This window comes from Apaloderma vittatum, unplaced genomic scaffold (assembly GCF_000703405.1).
Source record: "Apaloderma vittatum isolate BGI_N311 unplaced genomic scaffold, ASM70340v1 scaffold3102, whole genome shotgun sequence".
Classification (NCBI taxonomy): domain Eukaryota; kingdom Metazoa; phylum Chordata; class Aves; order Trogoniformes; family Trogonidae; genus Apaloderma; species Apaloderma vittatum.
Genome location: NW_009702893.1, coordinates 96,738 through 113,919, shown reverse-complemented (window position 1 = coordinate 113,919; position 17,182 = coordinate 96,738). Strand labels below are relative to the sequence as shown.

The window sequence follows — 17,182 nt, the reverse complement described above, 5'->3', positions numbered from 1 at the left end:
GCCGCCCCGAGCTGGACCCGCTGCGCGGCCCCTTGAGGAGCAGCCGGCAGGAGCTGCCACCATTTTCGCCATAGGGGGACAGGACCCATCCTGTCACCACCGTACCCCTCTACCGGATCATCTCTACTCCAACGGAGCCGCATCTGCCACTCCAGGAGGACTTATTTTGGGACTGCTCCCAACACCCTCACCAACAGGGTGTCAGGTCGTATTCTGACTCTGTCAGAGTTTCTGGAATTATTTGTTTGTTGTTGTTCTTTTCTCTGTATAATTACCTTTGTAGTTTGCAATATTCTTAGTAAAGAACTGGTATTCCTATCCCCACATCTTTGCCTGAGAGCCCCATAATTTCAAAATTATAGCAATTCGGAGGTGGGGGTGGGGTTTACATTCCCTATTCCAAGGGAGGCTCTGGTTTCCCCTGGCAGTCACCTGTCTTCTAAACCAAGACACCACCTCGACCATTCAAGTTGCTATGTCTTTTAGGAGTATTGGGAAGAAAAGGAGGAGGCTTCGCTAAAGGAACACACTTTTTCTTCCTTATTCAAGAACTTGGCAACCCATGCACACAAGTAAATAAATCAGACACTGTTTAACTTTCTCTGCACTGAAGCATTGAAGATGTGGTTTATCTGCAGCTCCTGTCTCATCTCCCTCCTCTTTTGTTGTTTTTTTTTTAAGGTCTCAGGTATACCTAAAATCTACAGGTTTTCTGCTGGGACTTACACAAAACCTTCCCCTTTCCACCCTCTGTAAGCATTAGGCAGAAGAGGGCTGTGTAGCCACCTTTGGGATGTGCTAGCCCTCTTGGATGGGTAAGAGGAAACAATGAAAACTTATGTTAAATATCGAACCCTGGCTGATGTCCTCAAGCAGCCCCAAGGGTAGCTCAGTATCTGGGCACTGCTCTTGGTTCAGGGCAACCTACTAACAACTCAAAACAGCAGAAGTGGGTGGTGGGACTGGCTATGGATCCAAGACAAGTTATCATCTTTGTGTAGGAAAACACTTGATTCCCTAGGTGGGATTCCTATCAGGTGGGATAAAAGCCCAGCATTATTGTGTTTTGTTTAGTTTTTCTCTTGGTTTGGGTTGATTTTTTGTAGGGTTGTTGTTTGGGGGTTTTTTTGAGTATGCTTTACATTAATAATCAGAGACCCCTTTATTAATTCTTGCAATTTATTTATTTATTTATTTTAACTGAGAATAATAAGCTGATGGTCTGGACTCATGTGCAACCATATGTGAACAACACATACAGCTCATCTTTTGTGACAGGTAATTATACCATTGCCATCAATACCGTCTCGTACTTGGATGTGATCGAAGCACTGATGAAAAGTGGCAGGCTGAAACGGAACTCAAATTGCAACTGGCAAAAAAAGTGGAGAGTAAGGGCAGGGTGATGGTTAGTCTTGCTTTTGTCACCTGTCAGCTGGACTAAGGCCCTGTGATATATCTGAGCATAAAGCCCACAAGCCCTAGAAAACCTCAGGTAACATTGAGCACTGTAGCTACCTTTGTCAGCGAACCAGGATGCTGCATATGTGGTAAACCTCTCTCTGAGCTTCATACAAGCTTTCCATAACGTTTAGAAGAAAGCTAAAGACATTGATGTAATAGAAACATTTGAGAAGTTATGTCCAAGATACATTAAAAACCCACTCTGTATGTCTGAGAGGAGGACAATCCTCGATACTGCTGTGCATTTGGGACACAAGACCTCTGTGAGCATGGGGCTCCTTGCTACGAAAGCCCTGGCGGGAGCCTCACGCTGTGATGGAGCTCCTCACCTACTGCTGCCTAAGGTGCACCTCTGAGCTCCTCAGTCTCGCAGCAGCCCATCTATTTAAAGCAAGACAACTGAAGATGACTTCAGAAAACAAAATGTTCTCCTGCCCTGGCTCCCCCCTGTGGAGGAAGGATTACAGTACAAAGAAGACACCTGTTTATCACTACACGTAAATTCTCAGGTTCTCTCAGTATAGCATCAGAGAAATATATAGTTAAAACCACAAAAAGCTCTTCTCTACTCCCTGCCTGTTTCTGCCATATTCTTGCCCTTCTGCTCTTTCCTCCTTTACCTCCCTTGCATGTCCCATGGCAAAGTGAAATCCTGTTTGCCACCCAGCACAAACTGCCAGCATGCTCTCACCTTTCCTCTCAGCTCCATCTACTGAGGGGACATTTGCAGGCAAGTTGGTAGCAGTGACATGCAGTGGTGGTACCCTGCCATAGCATTTCTTAAAGTGCCTTTGTTCAGTGGACTCAGAACAGCCGTTTTGGATTACCTATGATATGTTCGAGTAAGGTCTAGCTAATTCAAATCTTAATATTCCTTTAGCTCTACCATTTGCATTGTGTAAGACTTTTACAGGTCTGTATTTCTAAGCATAACACTCCACATGGCTACTGGGAGGATTTTTCAAGGGGAAGGAGGAGTTGTTTCCTACCCAACTATTGCTTTGCACCTCAGGCCTTCCAAAGTAAATGGAAATGATAGCAGCCATCTCAGGAATGCTGCTGCTGCCATCTCCTGAGAAAAGCTAGGCTGAGCACGTTTAATGGAATTACAGAAGCTGCTGCTGCTGCTGCCAGAACGTCTGCCTAACTGCATCCTAATAAAATGGAGTCTTTTGGCTGGACTAGACTAGTCTGTAAATGAGTTATATCTAAGATTACCGTTATCAAACTAAAAATACGGGATCCAAAACCATATGTCTAGCAGTTGCCTGGAAATCTCATTTGCAGATGTACCATTAGATCACAGTATATGAGGTGATTAATCTTCTCTGCTTCCCAAAGGCACACAGGAAACCCTTGCTCTACCAAGCCATGAAGGCTTCCCAGTCACAGCTAACTGGGAGAGCTGAAATTTGGAATTCAGAGATATTTATGTCTGGGACTCTAAGCTGAAATGTTTACCCTTCTCACATTTAACACTAAGATGAGAGGTTTTGATGAATGCTGTCACAAACTACCATAAATTTAAAGGCTATCAAGGGATAATATGAAGTTTACTCAAGTAGTCTTAAGTCCCTGCTGAAAACAGAATTCATTTCTTAAGTAGCATCAACAGTCCTGTGAAATCCACTTTTCTAAAATCCCCCAATCCAATGACTTAATTTGTCCTGCCTCTTTCTCCATATGTGAACATATGATTGCATATGTTCTGACAGATAACAAAATATTTCATGTTTTCTAGAAGAAATTATGTGGGTCTACAAGTCTTTCCCAACATATTTTTCAATTACTGAAAGCAGTATCTTTCATGATAGCAGTTGAAAATATGACCTGAAGTTACATACTATATACATCACCCTCCAAATAAGGGGCAATAGATAATAGGAATGTCAGTCAGTTTTAGGGCTTTCTTCATTAGCAGCATCTTGAGACACAGGTCTCTGCACGAAACTGTGCTATATTGTCATCTGCACCCTGCTGCCATTAATGAGATTTCTTTCCCATTCATTTCTTAACAATAATGCTCATCCTGACCTTTGTAAAGTACTTTGAGATGATGCTTCAAAAGCACTAAGCAAGTACTAAATAATATTATCTAATTATTGTAACTCCAGTGACAGCTATGGAAAAATGTTTTCCGTATTTGCCCAGAGCTAATGACTACTTAACAAATATCACTATAGTAACTTGACTATTTCTAATTTTCTTCCAAATTGGCAACGAGACTTTGGTTCACTTTCAAGACAAGATGTTTCTGCTGGTACTTTCTGAAACTGAAATGAAATTCCAACTTTTTTTTACAGTGAAAATTCACCTTTCTTGGCCATAGAAGTGGCAGTGCAGATATCCTTCTTTTCCTCTATCAAAAACTGAAGAAAGAGAATAAAAGTCCTTTGAAAAAACTCAGTCTGAGAGCTGAAGAAGAGTTTTGGAGCCTCTGCTCCGAGCTTCCTATGTACTATCGGACTGTGTGTCCCATCTTACATCCTCTAGGCTACAAAATATAAGCTACTTATTTTGGCAGAGTGCTAAAAAAAAACAGTGAAAGGTGTTTTTTTTTAACTCAGCATTTCTCAGTCAGCAAAGAGGGTGATATACAGAAGCCGACAGGAGCACTGCAAAGCCACGACTGCAAGCCATTCAGCTTTTTCACTGCAAACATATTGCTGTGGGTGAGGTACGGGGCTTCTTCCCAGAGCCTGCTGCCCTGCCCTGCTGCTGCAATGAGTCTTACCAGGGCTCTGGCAGAACAGCCAGGGCTCAGGCAGCGACTGGGGCGGAGGGGATGTCTCTGGCTCGATCGCTGTTGCCGCACGCTGCTCAGCTGTGACGGCATATGCTCCATGCCCAGAGCCAGGGAGGGACACGATGCCGTCCTTGCATGCTCTTGAGCAGCAAGCGGCCTTCTGGGGAACGAAGAGATGGACAAGTGAAATGTGCCAGGGAGAGAAGGGGAACCAAGTCGAGCATCAGCATGAACAGCAGTGAGAAGAAGAACGTGTACAAGAAAGGCAAAATAGGAAGAAGGGATGTGCTAAATGACAGAAGGGCAGAGAGGGGAGAGGGCAAAATGCAGAGGGAAGGAGAAGGCCTGTGATGGTGACAGCAGATATTTTCTTATCTAAAATAGGATTCAAGTGGAAAAATAAAAGAGTAAAACCCAAGTGCTTTGAGTTCTCTGGGCACATATCTTCCCTGCTTTGGGAACAGCACTTTACAGAGCAAGCTGCAATGTCTGCTTTGGCAAAGCAAATCTGACTTCACTCTGCAGCTCACATTGCCATTGCAGTCTGAACAAACTGTGAAGGAACCTGTGTTAACATCAAAAAGCTGGATTTATATAGAAATGACCTTTACAGGAAATTCCTCTGTGTGAGTACCTGTATGTGTTTGGAATAATTTCTGTAAAAGCTTGTCTAAGAAGTTCCACTAGAAAGAAATGTTCCATGCTTTCATTCGAGAAAGTCTAAGTGATTTTGCTGTCTAGAACAGATCAGAGCAAACATCTGCTTTGTCCCCTGCCCCTTCCTTCCACTCTAATAGTTCTTACACCATCTACATCTTTAGGAGATATTCCTTCAACGTAGTTGTAGGGAGTGTGGGTATTTTTCCAACATCGGAGTGATGCCAGAAGACCCTACCCATTCTGGCAGCAGTGGGTGTGTTCAGGGATGTCAGTGGAGACAAGAGCTGAAGCTCTGCTACGAGCATCTTGGGCTCTGCAGCAAGAAGCTTCACGCTCTTGTGTCCTGAACAAAACTTCGCCAGAGCTGCAGACCGTTGTAATTCTGGTGCTGAAGCAGCTGTCTGGTGAGTTGGCAGGAAATAAGGCCAAAACCATCATCTGCTTGTGGTACATCCAAAGTTTATTTACTCCGATATTCTTTGGTGCATCATTTTGTCTTCAAAGGACAGCCTTGTTGGTTGGAGACTTCCTGACCAGCTGTGGTTTGATACTCAGCAGGTTTGCTAACAAAACTCAGGGGAGAGAATCAGCAGCAAGTGGATTTTTTTTTGGTGAATATGGATAGGCAAATGAAGCAGAAGTCCATTTTCTCTCTTTACTCTGTTCCCCTAAAGGAGGGACAAGAACAGGACTGAGCATTCTTGAGCAACCATGGAGGTTTCTGTGGATATAAGTGTACTTCCTGCTCACCACAGAATGATCACCTGATCATTAGGCAAAGAGTTTCAATGTAACCCAGACTTTAGAGCATGAATATTTGTTCTAAGATTCATATTGCATTTGAGTCCTATATTTTATATTTTGCTTAATGCATAGTTCAGAAAAACCAAAAGTATCTTGACATCTGGCGAGATAATGTTATGATTAGTTGTAAAAGTTACTTGACTGATTCTGATGTACAGGAAGAGATGGTAATAGCTAAATGATACTGCTGTTTTTCCAGTATGAAAGATTTCTTTCAGCATGCCCTGGAACATATGCTATAGCTCATCTACCTTCCTTTAGGTGGACTAACCACTCTGTTGTCCTGCAGCTACAACTAGGCGCTTAGGTTTTATGGCTATCAGCTGCTCCACTCCAAAAACGGGGAGGCCTCCTCCCATCCTGATTAGCAACACAGTCTGAAGGTTTTATGCAACTTCAGAGAACATTACATCAGGCAATATGGAACCTACTGAGTGCTGTGTCTAAGCATGCAATTAAACTCTAATTCTTGAGTGTAATATTTTGCACAGTTACTGCATACAGTGTTCAGCTCAATCTTGCAGCAGTTGACCACCTTATGCCCGAAGACAATGGTTTATGGAAGAACACATTGAAGACACTGAAGTCTAGATTAGGAAAGCACTTCATGTGCCTAACACTATATTCAGGACAGATATTAATGAACATCACGTACTTGGAACACATAGTAAGACTAAACATGCTTTTTTAACGTCAGAGACCCTTAAGATAGAGATGAAATTTACTGTATGTGGATGTAGTTTGTTAAATATGTTGTTAGTGTGAAACAAGATATTAAAAAGCCCTCAACAAGCAGTATGACTTTACACTTGGAAAGACAATTTTTACAAGAAAACTATTTATAAAAAAGTATTTGAGACATACTGGCACTACAAAAGCAGTAATAAGCACATTAAGTAATAATGAAATTAATCACAGCAATTACCAGTAAGACAATAAAGTTTTCTTATACAGCTTTCAGATTACTGATTTCTTCTAGATGGAAAATGTCCAGTTAAGATGTGAGATTTTGCCTCCAGTGTGACTTTCTCCAGCCACAATCAAGAGTCAGTAGCACTAGTCTAATACAGTGTCATTAGCTTGACCTGGATAAGCAGGGACAGGCTACACTAAAGATCATGACAGTTACATGAAGAGTGTGGTAATGATGGAGCTAAATTATTTGTTCTGCCATCCAATTACTTATGGTAGCTCAAAGACTGCTATACAGAAGTCCTATTTCTTTATTGTGTGTAGCTTACACGAGTGGAACAGCTAACCTGCATTAACACTCACACCGTAGAGTCTTTTTCCTGCTGGCACATTGTAGAGTGTAGAACATGGGATTATCTGGATATATTTAAGGTGTATTGAATTATCACTGCTAAGACAGAGTTCAGCAGTTTAAATTACATAGTTCATCAAGTCCTTGGGGTTTGGTCATACAGATAACATGTATTTTGTTTGCTGTTTTGTTCTTCCAGAGCCATCCATTTATGGCATGATAAAATCATTAGTGCTGGTTACGTGTCACCATGTATATGCTTCATTTTGTTACATAGCAGTTACTAGGTGCCTTTTCTTTCAGCTTTGGCATTTAATTGTCAAGATGCATTTTAGATTCCTAAATCTGATTTAATAAAAACTGCTTACAAAACAAGTAAATAAACCAACAAAGGCAAAACATTATTTACGAAATTTGTTACTAAACCCAGAACTTTATTTCATTCAGTGTGCTCACTCATTGCTATTTATCAACGTTTGTTTAAGGTTGCAGTTGAACAGAGAACAGTAAATGCAATTTAGTGCAGAAAGGCAAGGTCACATGGCCTGGGTCTTAGTTAATTTATCTTTCATGACAGATTCTATTTTCTGCTACAAGTATTATTACCCAGCAATACATTTCTCCCATGATAGTGCATCTGCAGCTCTTGCATTGCCAAACTTAGTGGTAGGATTTAATTTGTGTGACATTATTCAGTTATCAAGAAAAAGTAGTGCCTGCTGAGAAACACGGTGGCTATTTAATGATTGCATAAAAATGAGTTCTTGTAAGCAAGAGCAGTGTCTCAAGTACTCTGGTAAAACCACTTTTCTTTCTGAGGCTGCACTATCCTGTTCCTGTTCCTGCCCTGAGAATCTGGACATTCACCAGGCAGGTCTCCAGATAAAGCCTAACAGGCATATATGCTGAGGCAGTAGACACAGATTGAGTTTGACAATTAAATTTCATATCTTTTCCCTTAAGTAATGGCAACTGGATAACGTGCGAAAACTGAAGCACTGAATCATAGGAAAGCTGCACTGACATCGCTAAGGTCATCTAGTGTATTCCCTTTTCTGTGTGAGATCAGAGCTGCATATGTAATTTTCAACAGAAACTAGTCTAATGCAGCCTTGGAGACCTACAGTGATGGAGAAGCCATGTAACTCATCATATATTTCCCATAATATTATACGCACATGGCTTTGTATGACATTCTGATATTCATACTCATGTTAACTGGAATACAAATATACCCATGACATAAGTGACCCAACAATGTAGCTGTAAAACAGAAATCATGAAGGGTCCTAGCAGGATTCAACAAGGATCTGCCCCTGACAAAACATTACTCCTACAAACTAAAGACAAAGTAAAACAACGGTTAGCAGTTTTTGGAAGTCGGGGAAGGTGGTGGAGTGGTAAATTAGACAGATGCTGATTGTAGAGAATGATCTGAATCATTTGGTAAGGTGGGCTGATGCGAATATCCTGTTTTAATAAAGACAAATTTGCAATCATACATATAAGGAACAAAAAGCATAGTTCATACAGACAGGTTTGGACAAAGTATTTCAAAATGATGCAACATGAAAAGAAGTCAGGGTCTTGGTTAAGTAATTAACTGAACAGGAGGCAGTGGTAGGATGATGCAATTAGAGTGAATGTCAGCCCTGAAGCCTAAGCAGGGAAAATATGAAGTGGGAGTAGGAAGCTGATATTAGTTCTGTTCATAGCAAAAGTAAAATCATCACAGGAATACTGTGTGCAGTTCATATACCCCCACTCTGGAAAGGACTCTGATAAATAAAAAAGTAGTCAGAAAGTCCTGCAATAAATGTGTTGAGGTCTGAAAGGCATGCCTTCTCTTGAAAAGTTAAGAATGAGCAAGTTGCTTATCAAAAGGAAAAGAAAGAAAGACTATCACTTAAACTACTTAAAATATTTCTATAAAAGATGTTTTTTTATTGTGGTTGACTGATTAGGATAAAAGGAAACGGCAAACCAAAAGAGAAAGAGACATGTAAGATCTAAATGCAAATACAGCCCTTAAAAAACAAAGCCATCCTGCGAATAATTAGCCATATTGACAGCAAGGTGCTGAATCTTCTACTCTGGACTGTTATTTCTAAAGCTCTTCCCAGGGATATGACAATTTCAGGTAAAATTACAGTTCTGCTGCTGAGATTTATAGCTGAGGTGCTACACCTTGCAGGATCATAATGGTCTCTTTCTCAAAGTTTGTCATTAGCTGACTAACATAATTCTACTTTCTTTCTTTGAATTCTCTTTAATCATATTAATGTATAACTGCTGAGGAAGTAGCTTCAAGTTATTCAAGTTTGAAACGGCACCAGTTTTGTACAGATTTGCTACCACTGAAATCAGTAGACTTGTATTTGAAATAATCTTGAGAACAGGGAGACCGTAAAGTTGTTTCTGAACTGCACAACCTGTTCCCACCATGGAAACAGCCATTAAGAAGTCATGCTGAATCACTGGAGCTAGAAACAGTACTTAATTTTGTTTCTACAGAGATTAGTTCTGCTAAATACAGAAAAACCACATCCTTCAGTTTATCATTTTGTTTTCATATTTGAAATAATAACTAACCGTTAAGTGGTCCTGACTGCAAAAACACCAGACTGTGTTTTCAATAAATAATTCCACTTTAATGGCAAAGTAATAATTTAGACAGATACAGTGCGCACACCTGCAAAAAAATATACGCAAGCTGGTTTACAAGCTAGAGGAACAATAAACCAATAGAAAATACATCATCCAGTTAAGTCCGATGACACCAAATACTTATTATTAGGGCTTTACAAAGACTACAAAACTTTTCAGATGATTTATTTCACTGTTTCTGTCTATTTACATGATATGTTACATCAAAAATGTACAAAATATAAAATGTGTACAGACAAATGTTTCACAAACAATTTCTGAGTTGTAAACTAGGTGGACTCACTGAGATGTATTGCAGGAAGTTTTGTATATGCAATATTGTGTGTTTGTGTGTTAAACATGGCAGGAAAAGATTCGCAGGTTTGCTCAGAGCACAGGTACAGGGAAGAGGAGCTTTCCTTTAGTTCCTGGAGTCAGACAAGGTGTACGTGCTGACATTTTGCATCAGAAATGGATCCAGTTTGGGGGGGCAAGATGTTGGTCTGACTGAATCCTACATGCATACAATCAGTTGAGGTTTTATCAGGGCAATAGCACCGTGTAGGAACCTCTAGATTCAGCGATGCAGCTCAGTGCCATTTGGAAACTGCATTGATTTATCTTTGTTTTACAGCGAGTGACCACAGGGTGGCCACAAAGTGTTAATAGCACCAAATAACACATCGTGAAGGTAACATCGGTGGAGGTGTACAGTACATATCTACACAATGCCAAAGCCCTTAGGTACCTTCTTGTTTATATGCACCTATTTTAACCGGATGGCTCTTGTGGTAAAAGAGCGTTTCCGATTATTCTGAGCAGTTGGAATGCATCTGGTTGTAGCCTGCCATCACATACGCACTTAAAACATTTTTAGGTATTTCTCCCCCAAAATGTATTGGCTTCGTATAGATATTGAAACACGTTGACTGTAGCATTGATAGCTCCTGCATAGTCATAACAACTGTAAGTACAGGACAAACACACCGGGTAATAACAGCTTTTAAGGTTTGCATTCTGTATTTGTTTGCAACATACAGGAAATCTCAGCAAGTGAAACATCTCTTAACACCAACAGAATAAAATACAATTTTTGTTTGTTTGTTTGTTTTCAGTTTGATTTGTGCAAGGCTTTTTTTTTCTTCTTTTTTTTTAAATTGTTTTTTCTTCAGTATTTACAATACCCACCCAGTAGACTGTGCAAAACCAACCCACTTTTACAGTATAAACTCTTCCTCTTCCACAGTGGACATCACTGCTTCAGTGTTCTTTTATGCTGAAGTCTTCATGTACAACAATAACAATCAAAACAACATGCTAAAACTAGAAAAAGGAAAAAAAACCAAAAAACATATATTTGTGCTCATGCTGCATCGAGTGCATCCAGCTCTGCTGGATAAGAATTCAAAACATCTATCCTCCAAAAACTCCATTCCATGGGACCAAATGGATTTGAGACAATTTTCTCAGCATTTAGGTGGCAGTGGAAGTGGGTTTGGGTTTCTTGTGTATTTCTGAGGGTAGGCAGAGCAATCTATTCACAAGATAAAAATATTATATAGCAACTGTTCTTTCTCCTGTCCATTACTTTAAAAAATCATGATATACAGATATGAGGCTACTGTGTTAACTGACGCTTTCTCATTAGTAAATGAAGAAAAAAAACAGTGTAAATTACCAATGGTTTAGGAATTAAACCAACTGTAAAACTGTTCTAGAAATCTGTTTTAAGGCAGTGAGACAGCACCATAAGAAATGTTCCTTCTTTCACTGAAAAGGCTCAAACAAATGAAGCCCTAAAAAGCCTTTAATCAGTGTTGGTTAATAATTGGTATAAAACTGTTGTTAAGGAGTGGGCAGGTGGTTAAAAAAGACCTTTGTGGTAAAAACAACTTTATAAAATCTGTGACTCGTGTACTAAAAACTTGATGGAGCGCATCACCGTGACCATGGCAGTTAGAATTAAATTGGCACTTATCCAGCATATCACAGTCATATTTTCTGGTGATTGCACAATACTGTTTGTGCTTTCTGAGTTACTATCATCATCTTTAACTCATTTTGGAATGGGCAGTAGTGTACAACACAAACACCACTGCAGTCCTGTGACCAGCACCATGTGGCACAACAGAGGTTAGAAGAGAATTAGAAGACCGCATTGTTCATGCAGCACCTCAGGGTAAACTAAAGGGAAAAAACAGAAGTTGCACTGTAAACGTGTACAGAGAAACAGAGACCAAGAGAGAGAGAGACAGAGAAAGAGAGAAAGAGGAAAAGGGAAAAAAAAAATTCCAGTTTGGCTAACACGTGTGCAATCTGCTTAGATGCCCTTGGTCTAGGGCCCTTTCCAGTTGACAAATGGAGACTCACTTGGCTCCATTGGTATCAAAATGCCTTGAAATTAAACTAATTCAAGCTTTCCACTTCAATTTTCCTTCCTGACTTTGCAGAATTAGGTCTCCTGCCTACCTACAAGACACCATTCTCACTCAGGGACCTCGGCGTGCTGCTTTAATACTGGCAGTGGTCTAGTGGAAACAGGTTTTACCATGATCCTCCACCAAGGTTTGTCCCTTTCAGAGAGTTGATTCAAGGGAGGAGTCCAAAATGTCATCATGGTGGCTGGTGCTATCACTGTCACAGCTTTGTGCACTCGAATAATTGGCTGCCTCTTGAAGCCTCATTAGCATATTCATCTGGAAGAAGAAAACAATGTTTACATAATCTCGTCTCATTTAATGCTGCAGTGACCACATTAAAATTTAATTAAGCTCCCTTGATGTATGAAATGTGCTGGTATCTAGGTGAGGGTACCATACAAAAGGATTTCAGAAAGGCCAGGGTGTCAGCAGCTCCTCCTGGCACCCTTCTCATTCCCTTCTGTTCTTTAAATAGAAGTTTAAAGGTCCAAAGAGCCAGAGGTATACAATGGAGCTGCCTGATAACTCTAATTCAGGAGCGAGATCAGCTGCAGCTGCGACACTGGCAGGGGAAGGAAGCCATATCACAGCTGGACATCTGGGCCCACATTTGAGACAGTTAAGCTTCCAGATAATTTTGGATGTCATAGACACACTACATTGGAAAAGCAACTGAAAACATAATCACACTAACATATCCCTACTGCAAGAGAGAGACAGGGAGGGAGCGAGAGAGGGGTGGACCGAGGCCAGCTGCTTCATAGAAGAGTCCCATCTGCTGTTGAGGGTCTGACCTCAGCAGGGAAGCAGCAACAGATCCTCCTACCCAGGAGAGGAGAGTCCCCACATAATTTAGGGATTATTAGAATCTGAAACTCATCTGAAAAATCAACAAAAAGCAGCATTAAGCCCCAGAAAATTACTTGGATGCTTGACGCCTATCCCTGTGTAATGATCAGGATTTTATTTATAAAACATCCACTTCTGCCAGCATGATCAGGGCTGCAAGCAATGTTGACATTGCTTTAGTATTTTTCAAGGAAGAAATATGCTGTCATTACAAAAACCAGGCAATGAAAAACCAAAGAGAAAGACGTATTCTTGTGTGTTTGTCTGTTAAACCCTTTTTCCCAGTTTGCTCAGGAATTCTTAAATCTCTATGGTTTCCACCTGCACAGCTTGTAAAGTTTTCTCCAGGCATTGAACAGCATTTAATAGTCCTTAATTCTATCAGGTAGCTTTTGCTGAAGGTTTAATAGATACCCATGTGCAAGAATACAGGATACAGGCAGTGGGTAAGAAACACGGCCTGCACGTGACAGGTCTTGTTTCCACACACACGGGGTCTCTGTCTCTATGAGATCCACAAGCCCTTCATTAAAAAGTCTCCAGCTTCTAAGATTTAGTCAGACACAGACATTGATCAAAGTGCACATAGAGCATGGGTGATGGGACACTGAACTCAAGCTGCCCAAGTATTTTCACCTTAGTGGAGATTATGTATTCATGTCGGAAGCCTGGGCAATACACTCACTGTCAGGCCAAGTTATGGGTTCAAAGAATAATATCATCATAGAATGGGACCTGTAAAGGTCATCTAGTCCAACCCCCCTACAGTGAGCAGGGGCATCTTCAAGTAGATCAGGTTGCTCAGAGCCACATCGAGCCTGACCAGGGATGGAGCCTCCACCACCTCTCTGGGCAACCTGTTCCAGAGTTTCACCACCCTCACTGTAAAAAACTTCTTCCTAATGTCTAATCTAAATATATCCTTCTCTACTTTAAAACCACTTCCCCTCATCCTATCACTACACACCATTCTAAACATCCCTTCCTGAGCTTTCTTGTAGGGCCCCTTCAGGTAACTGGAAAGCTGCTGTAAGGCCTCCCCAGAGCCTTCTCTTAGTCACCCCAAAGCTTATATAGTGGGAGACAGGGGATCAAATGAGGTGATTTTCTACACTTGAGGAGGCAAGATATGATTCTGGATACCAAACACTTCAGTGAGGCTGAGGAGTCATTTTCTTAGCACTGATAAGAGTGAAATGCATTTTCCTCTGAGAAATTCCTCTTTGCAAGGACTGACTGTATTGCAGAAGTACGGTTCTCTAAAATGGTGTTTTGAATTGTGATAAAGGCAGTCTACAGAGAAAGCACTATACAAGAATAGTACTTCAATATATGCAATTTAATAGTCCATTATCAGAGGAGGCAATGGTAAACCCAAATGTCTAGCATCGTATTTAAATAAAACAATACATGGCATTGAGGGAAATCAACCTCTTATCTTTTAATGCCCCCACACTTGCATTCCTTTTACATTAAGACTGTTATTAAGTCATCAGTTATCTTGAAATGTTCTGAGGTATGGGAGGATGGCTGTCTAATTTGCATTACCACTATGATAGACAAGTTAGATAAGGCAAGTTTCTCAGTCCTTTATTTGTAGAATGTAGATGAAGGGCTGCCCAACTGGGAAAGGTGTTTTTAAAATAATCTGATTAATAAACTGCTGAAGAGTGGTACCCAAACATTCTAATGATAAAGACCAGATAAATTTCTGGGCAGATGGAAAATGCAGACAAGTTAGGGACACATTAACCTGATAGTGATGCCTGCCCTTCTGCTAGATTTTCTTTTTATTTTCAAACTTTTAATTAAATTATAGTAGGATTAATTTTAAAAGCTCAATTTTTTTTTACTGTACAGTATACAATTTAACACGTGACAGTAACGTTCACACCAAAAAGCTTTTCCCAAAAGTTTAAATCTTACCAAGGGATCCCCCTCTGTATCAGTCTGTGGAACGTGCTTTGAGGTTGTTCCTTCCTTTGCTGATGCATAACCTTCATAACCAACATCTTCTGGTCTTAACTGAAGTAGCGAGGGCCACTCATGCTGTAAAGATGCAGAGCTCCATGGATAGGTATCAGCTACCCACTTGGAGGGATCCTCCCAGGGTGCCCTCTTACCGTACATCTATATTATGGATAAAAGACAGGTAAGTATCCTACAGAGTTTTCAGTATCAGTTGTAACAGCAGACAAAAGCCATCAAAATCATCTAAACCATTCTATTAAATGGTTTGCTTTCAGATGTGCTCGGCACTCATCTCCATTAATGCTCCTTCAACACGCAGAGTGGCTGCGAGTGGAAAAGCACTCCACAACTAGTGATACTTGTAGGCAATAGTGGGAGCCACCAGTTCTTGATATAATGTGAAATGAGACCTACAGGCAATTTGCTTAAGGTGTGTCTGTGAAATTAACTCAGACCTATCTAAAACACTGAAGTTAATTGGATTTTGTTTGAAGTGAATTAGGAAGTGCCAGTATAGATTATTCTCTTCTAGCAAAACAGGATGCAAAAGCAGACACCTATTCATACCTGAAGTTTGAGCTCTTTCACAAGGTTAAGAGAAGAAATTCACAAAAAACCTGTAGGTTTTCCCTACTATGAAGCACAAAACTGCTTACAAATTTGGAAGGAGGAAGGAAGAATGAGAATATTCTAAGTTTAGGATGGCTTCCTCACTAAAATGCAGCCTTCTCCACATGGCTGTTCACAAGCAGCATGTTAACTGAGAGCCCCTTGGCTGCTGCTTTACAGATTCGCTTTAGCTGTGACACCAACACCTTGGGATGAGGAGCCATTCACTAGGGCTTTCTGTAATTTCTGCCAGCTCAAACAGCCTCACACAATCCAAGGAGCAGCAGAATTTTGGCAGGGCACACACTCATGGAGGATTTAGATGGGCTGCACTCCTAAAGGGAGTAAAACAGTGAAGGATTTTAGTGCTAAAGCCAGAGAGATGAGTCGTACTTATCACCACAGCACCTGCTCCCAGACACTTGCTGAATCCAGAGCTCCAGGTTAGGCAGCCAAGTTCCCTATATTACACAGAGATACTCAGACTCCTTCTGCCCTGCACTGAGGCTAGGCTGCTATAACAGGGATCTGCCTAAATAAGCCAAAAGGAAATGCTTCTCAGGGAGGAAGCAGGCTAATGCCAGGCTGTAGGCAGCACTTCCCCTCATCTGAGATTAACAGTGATCAAATCTCTTCTGGAATCTGAAGCAAGGCTTTTAAATTCTGTGCCTGACAAGTGAGTTTACAAAAGATCAGGCTAGAAAGGCACTATCTAACCATCCCTGGTTCCAGGAACATCTAATTATATCATATCAAATATTTCTCTTTATTATTAATAATGTTATTCTATGGAAGCCATCCAAAGGAGCTTAAAATTGGAACGGTTCATGAAACAATATATTTTCTTCTATATGCTGCCATCTTCTGCTCCAGAATTGAAGTTTTCATTTGAGTACGTATGCTGCATACTTGGGAAAGTATGAGCATGAAGAATATCACTGCATTTTTATAGCTGATCTAAACAAGCGCTGTTAATCTCACCGTGGCTGTTCTATGAGATGTTTGGCAGTTTTCTGCACAAGGCAGAAACGCTCTGTTATTCCCAGCGAGATAAACAGTTTTAGGAAAGCATAAGATATTCAATACGCAAGATTCTAAACCTCCAACCCATCAATATGTCACTATGTCAACACACAGTGATAAAGAAACCACAGCTGCTTACACAATTCTTAGACTAGTCTGTAACAATCCCCTCTCCACTGTGCAGTAATTTCTTCCAGTGTCATGTGTGACAAAAAACTGCCTTTCCACAAAGCATCTTTTCAGAGGACATAGAAATGCAGTGTGCAAAAGCAAAAGGGGGAAGCCAAATAAAGACTGAAAAACAAGACAAGGTTAATTTCAAGATTTAGGTTTATTCCAAAGATGAGGATGGACTAGATGATCTTCAGAGGTCCCTTCCAATCCTTAACACTCTCTGATTCTGTGAAATGTGGAATGGTCTGAAATCTTAATGGGACAGCTTACAGTGCTCTCTACACCAAATCTATTTGAAGTCCTCTTCCTATTAAAGTAAAAGAAATTTTAATAGTTCATTAACAATCAACAGAACTGGTGCTAACACCTAGCTCTGAAGAGGACAGAATAGAGGAAATTGTGAAGCACACAGATCTGAAGGCATCGTTACGCAAAAGGAGAATTACAGTCAGGAGGAAACCTTAGCCCATGTAGAGCAGGAAAAAAAGGAGAAATAAAACTAAGGGAAATACAAGCACGACTGTAAGATATAAGGGCAAAAAGAGACAGACT

The 17,182-nt window shown here is 40.6% G+C and overlaps 1 protein-coding gene across 1 annotated transcript in view; it reads right to left on the bottom strand.

Moving 5' to 3' along the window:
• Positions 1-9,575: 9,575 nt before the first annotated feature.
• Positions 9,576-17,182, bottom strand: part of NAV3 (neuron navigator 3) — a 69,175-nt gene continuing 61,568 nt past the window's right edge. Inside the window, exons 28-29 of the mRNA XM_009864387.1 lie at positions 14,780-14,983; positions 9,576-12,280 (exon numbers count right to left, since the gene is read on the bottom strand). Of these exons, the coding sequence (XP_009862689.1) occupies positions 12,161-12,280; positions 14,780-14,983 (324 nt within the window). The 3' untranslated portion in view covers positions 9,576-12,160. The remainder of the gene's footprint in view (positions 12,281-14,779; positions 14,984-17,182) is intronic.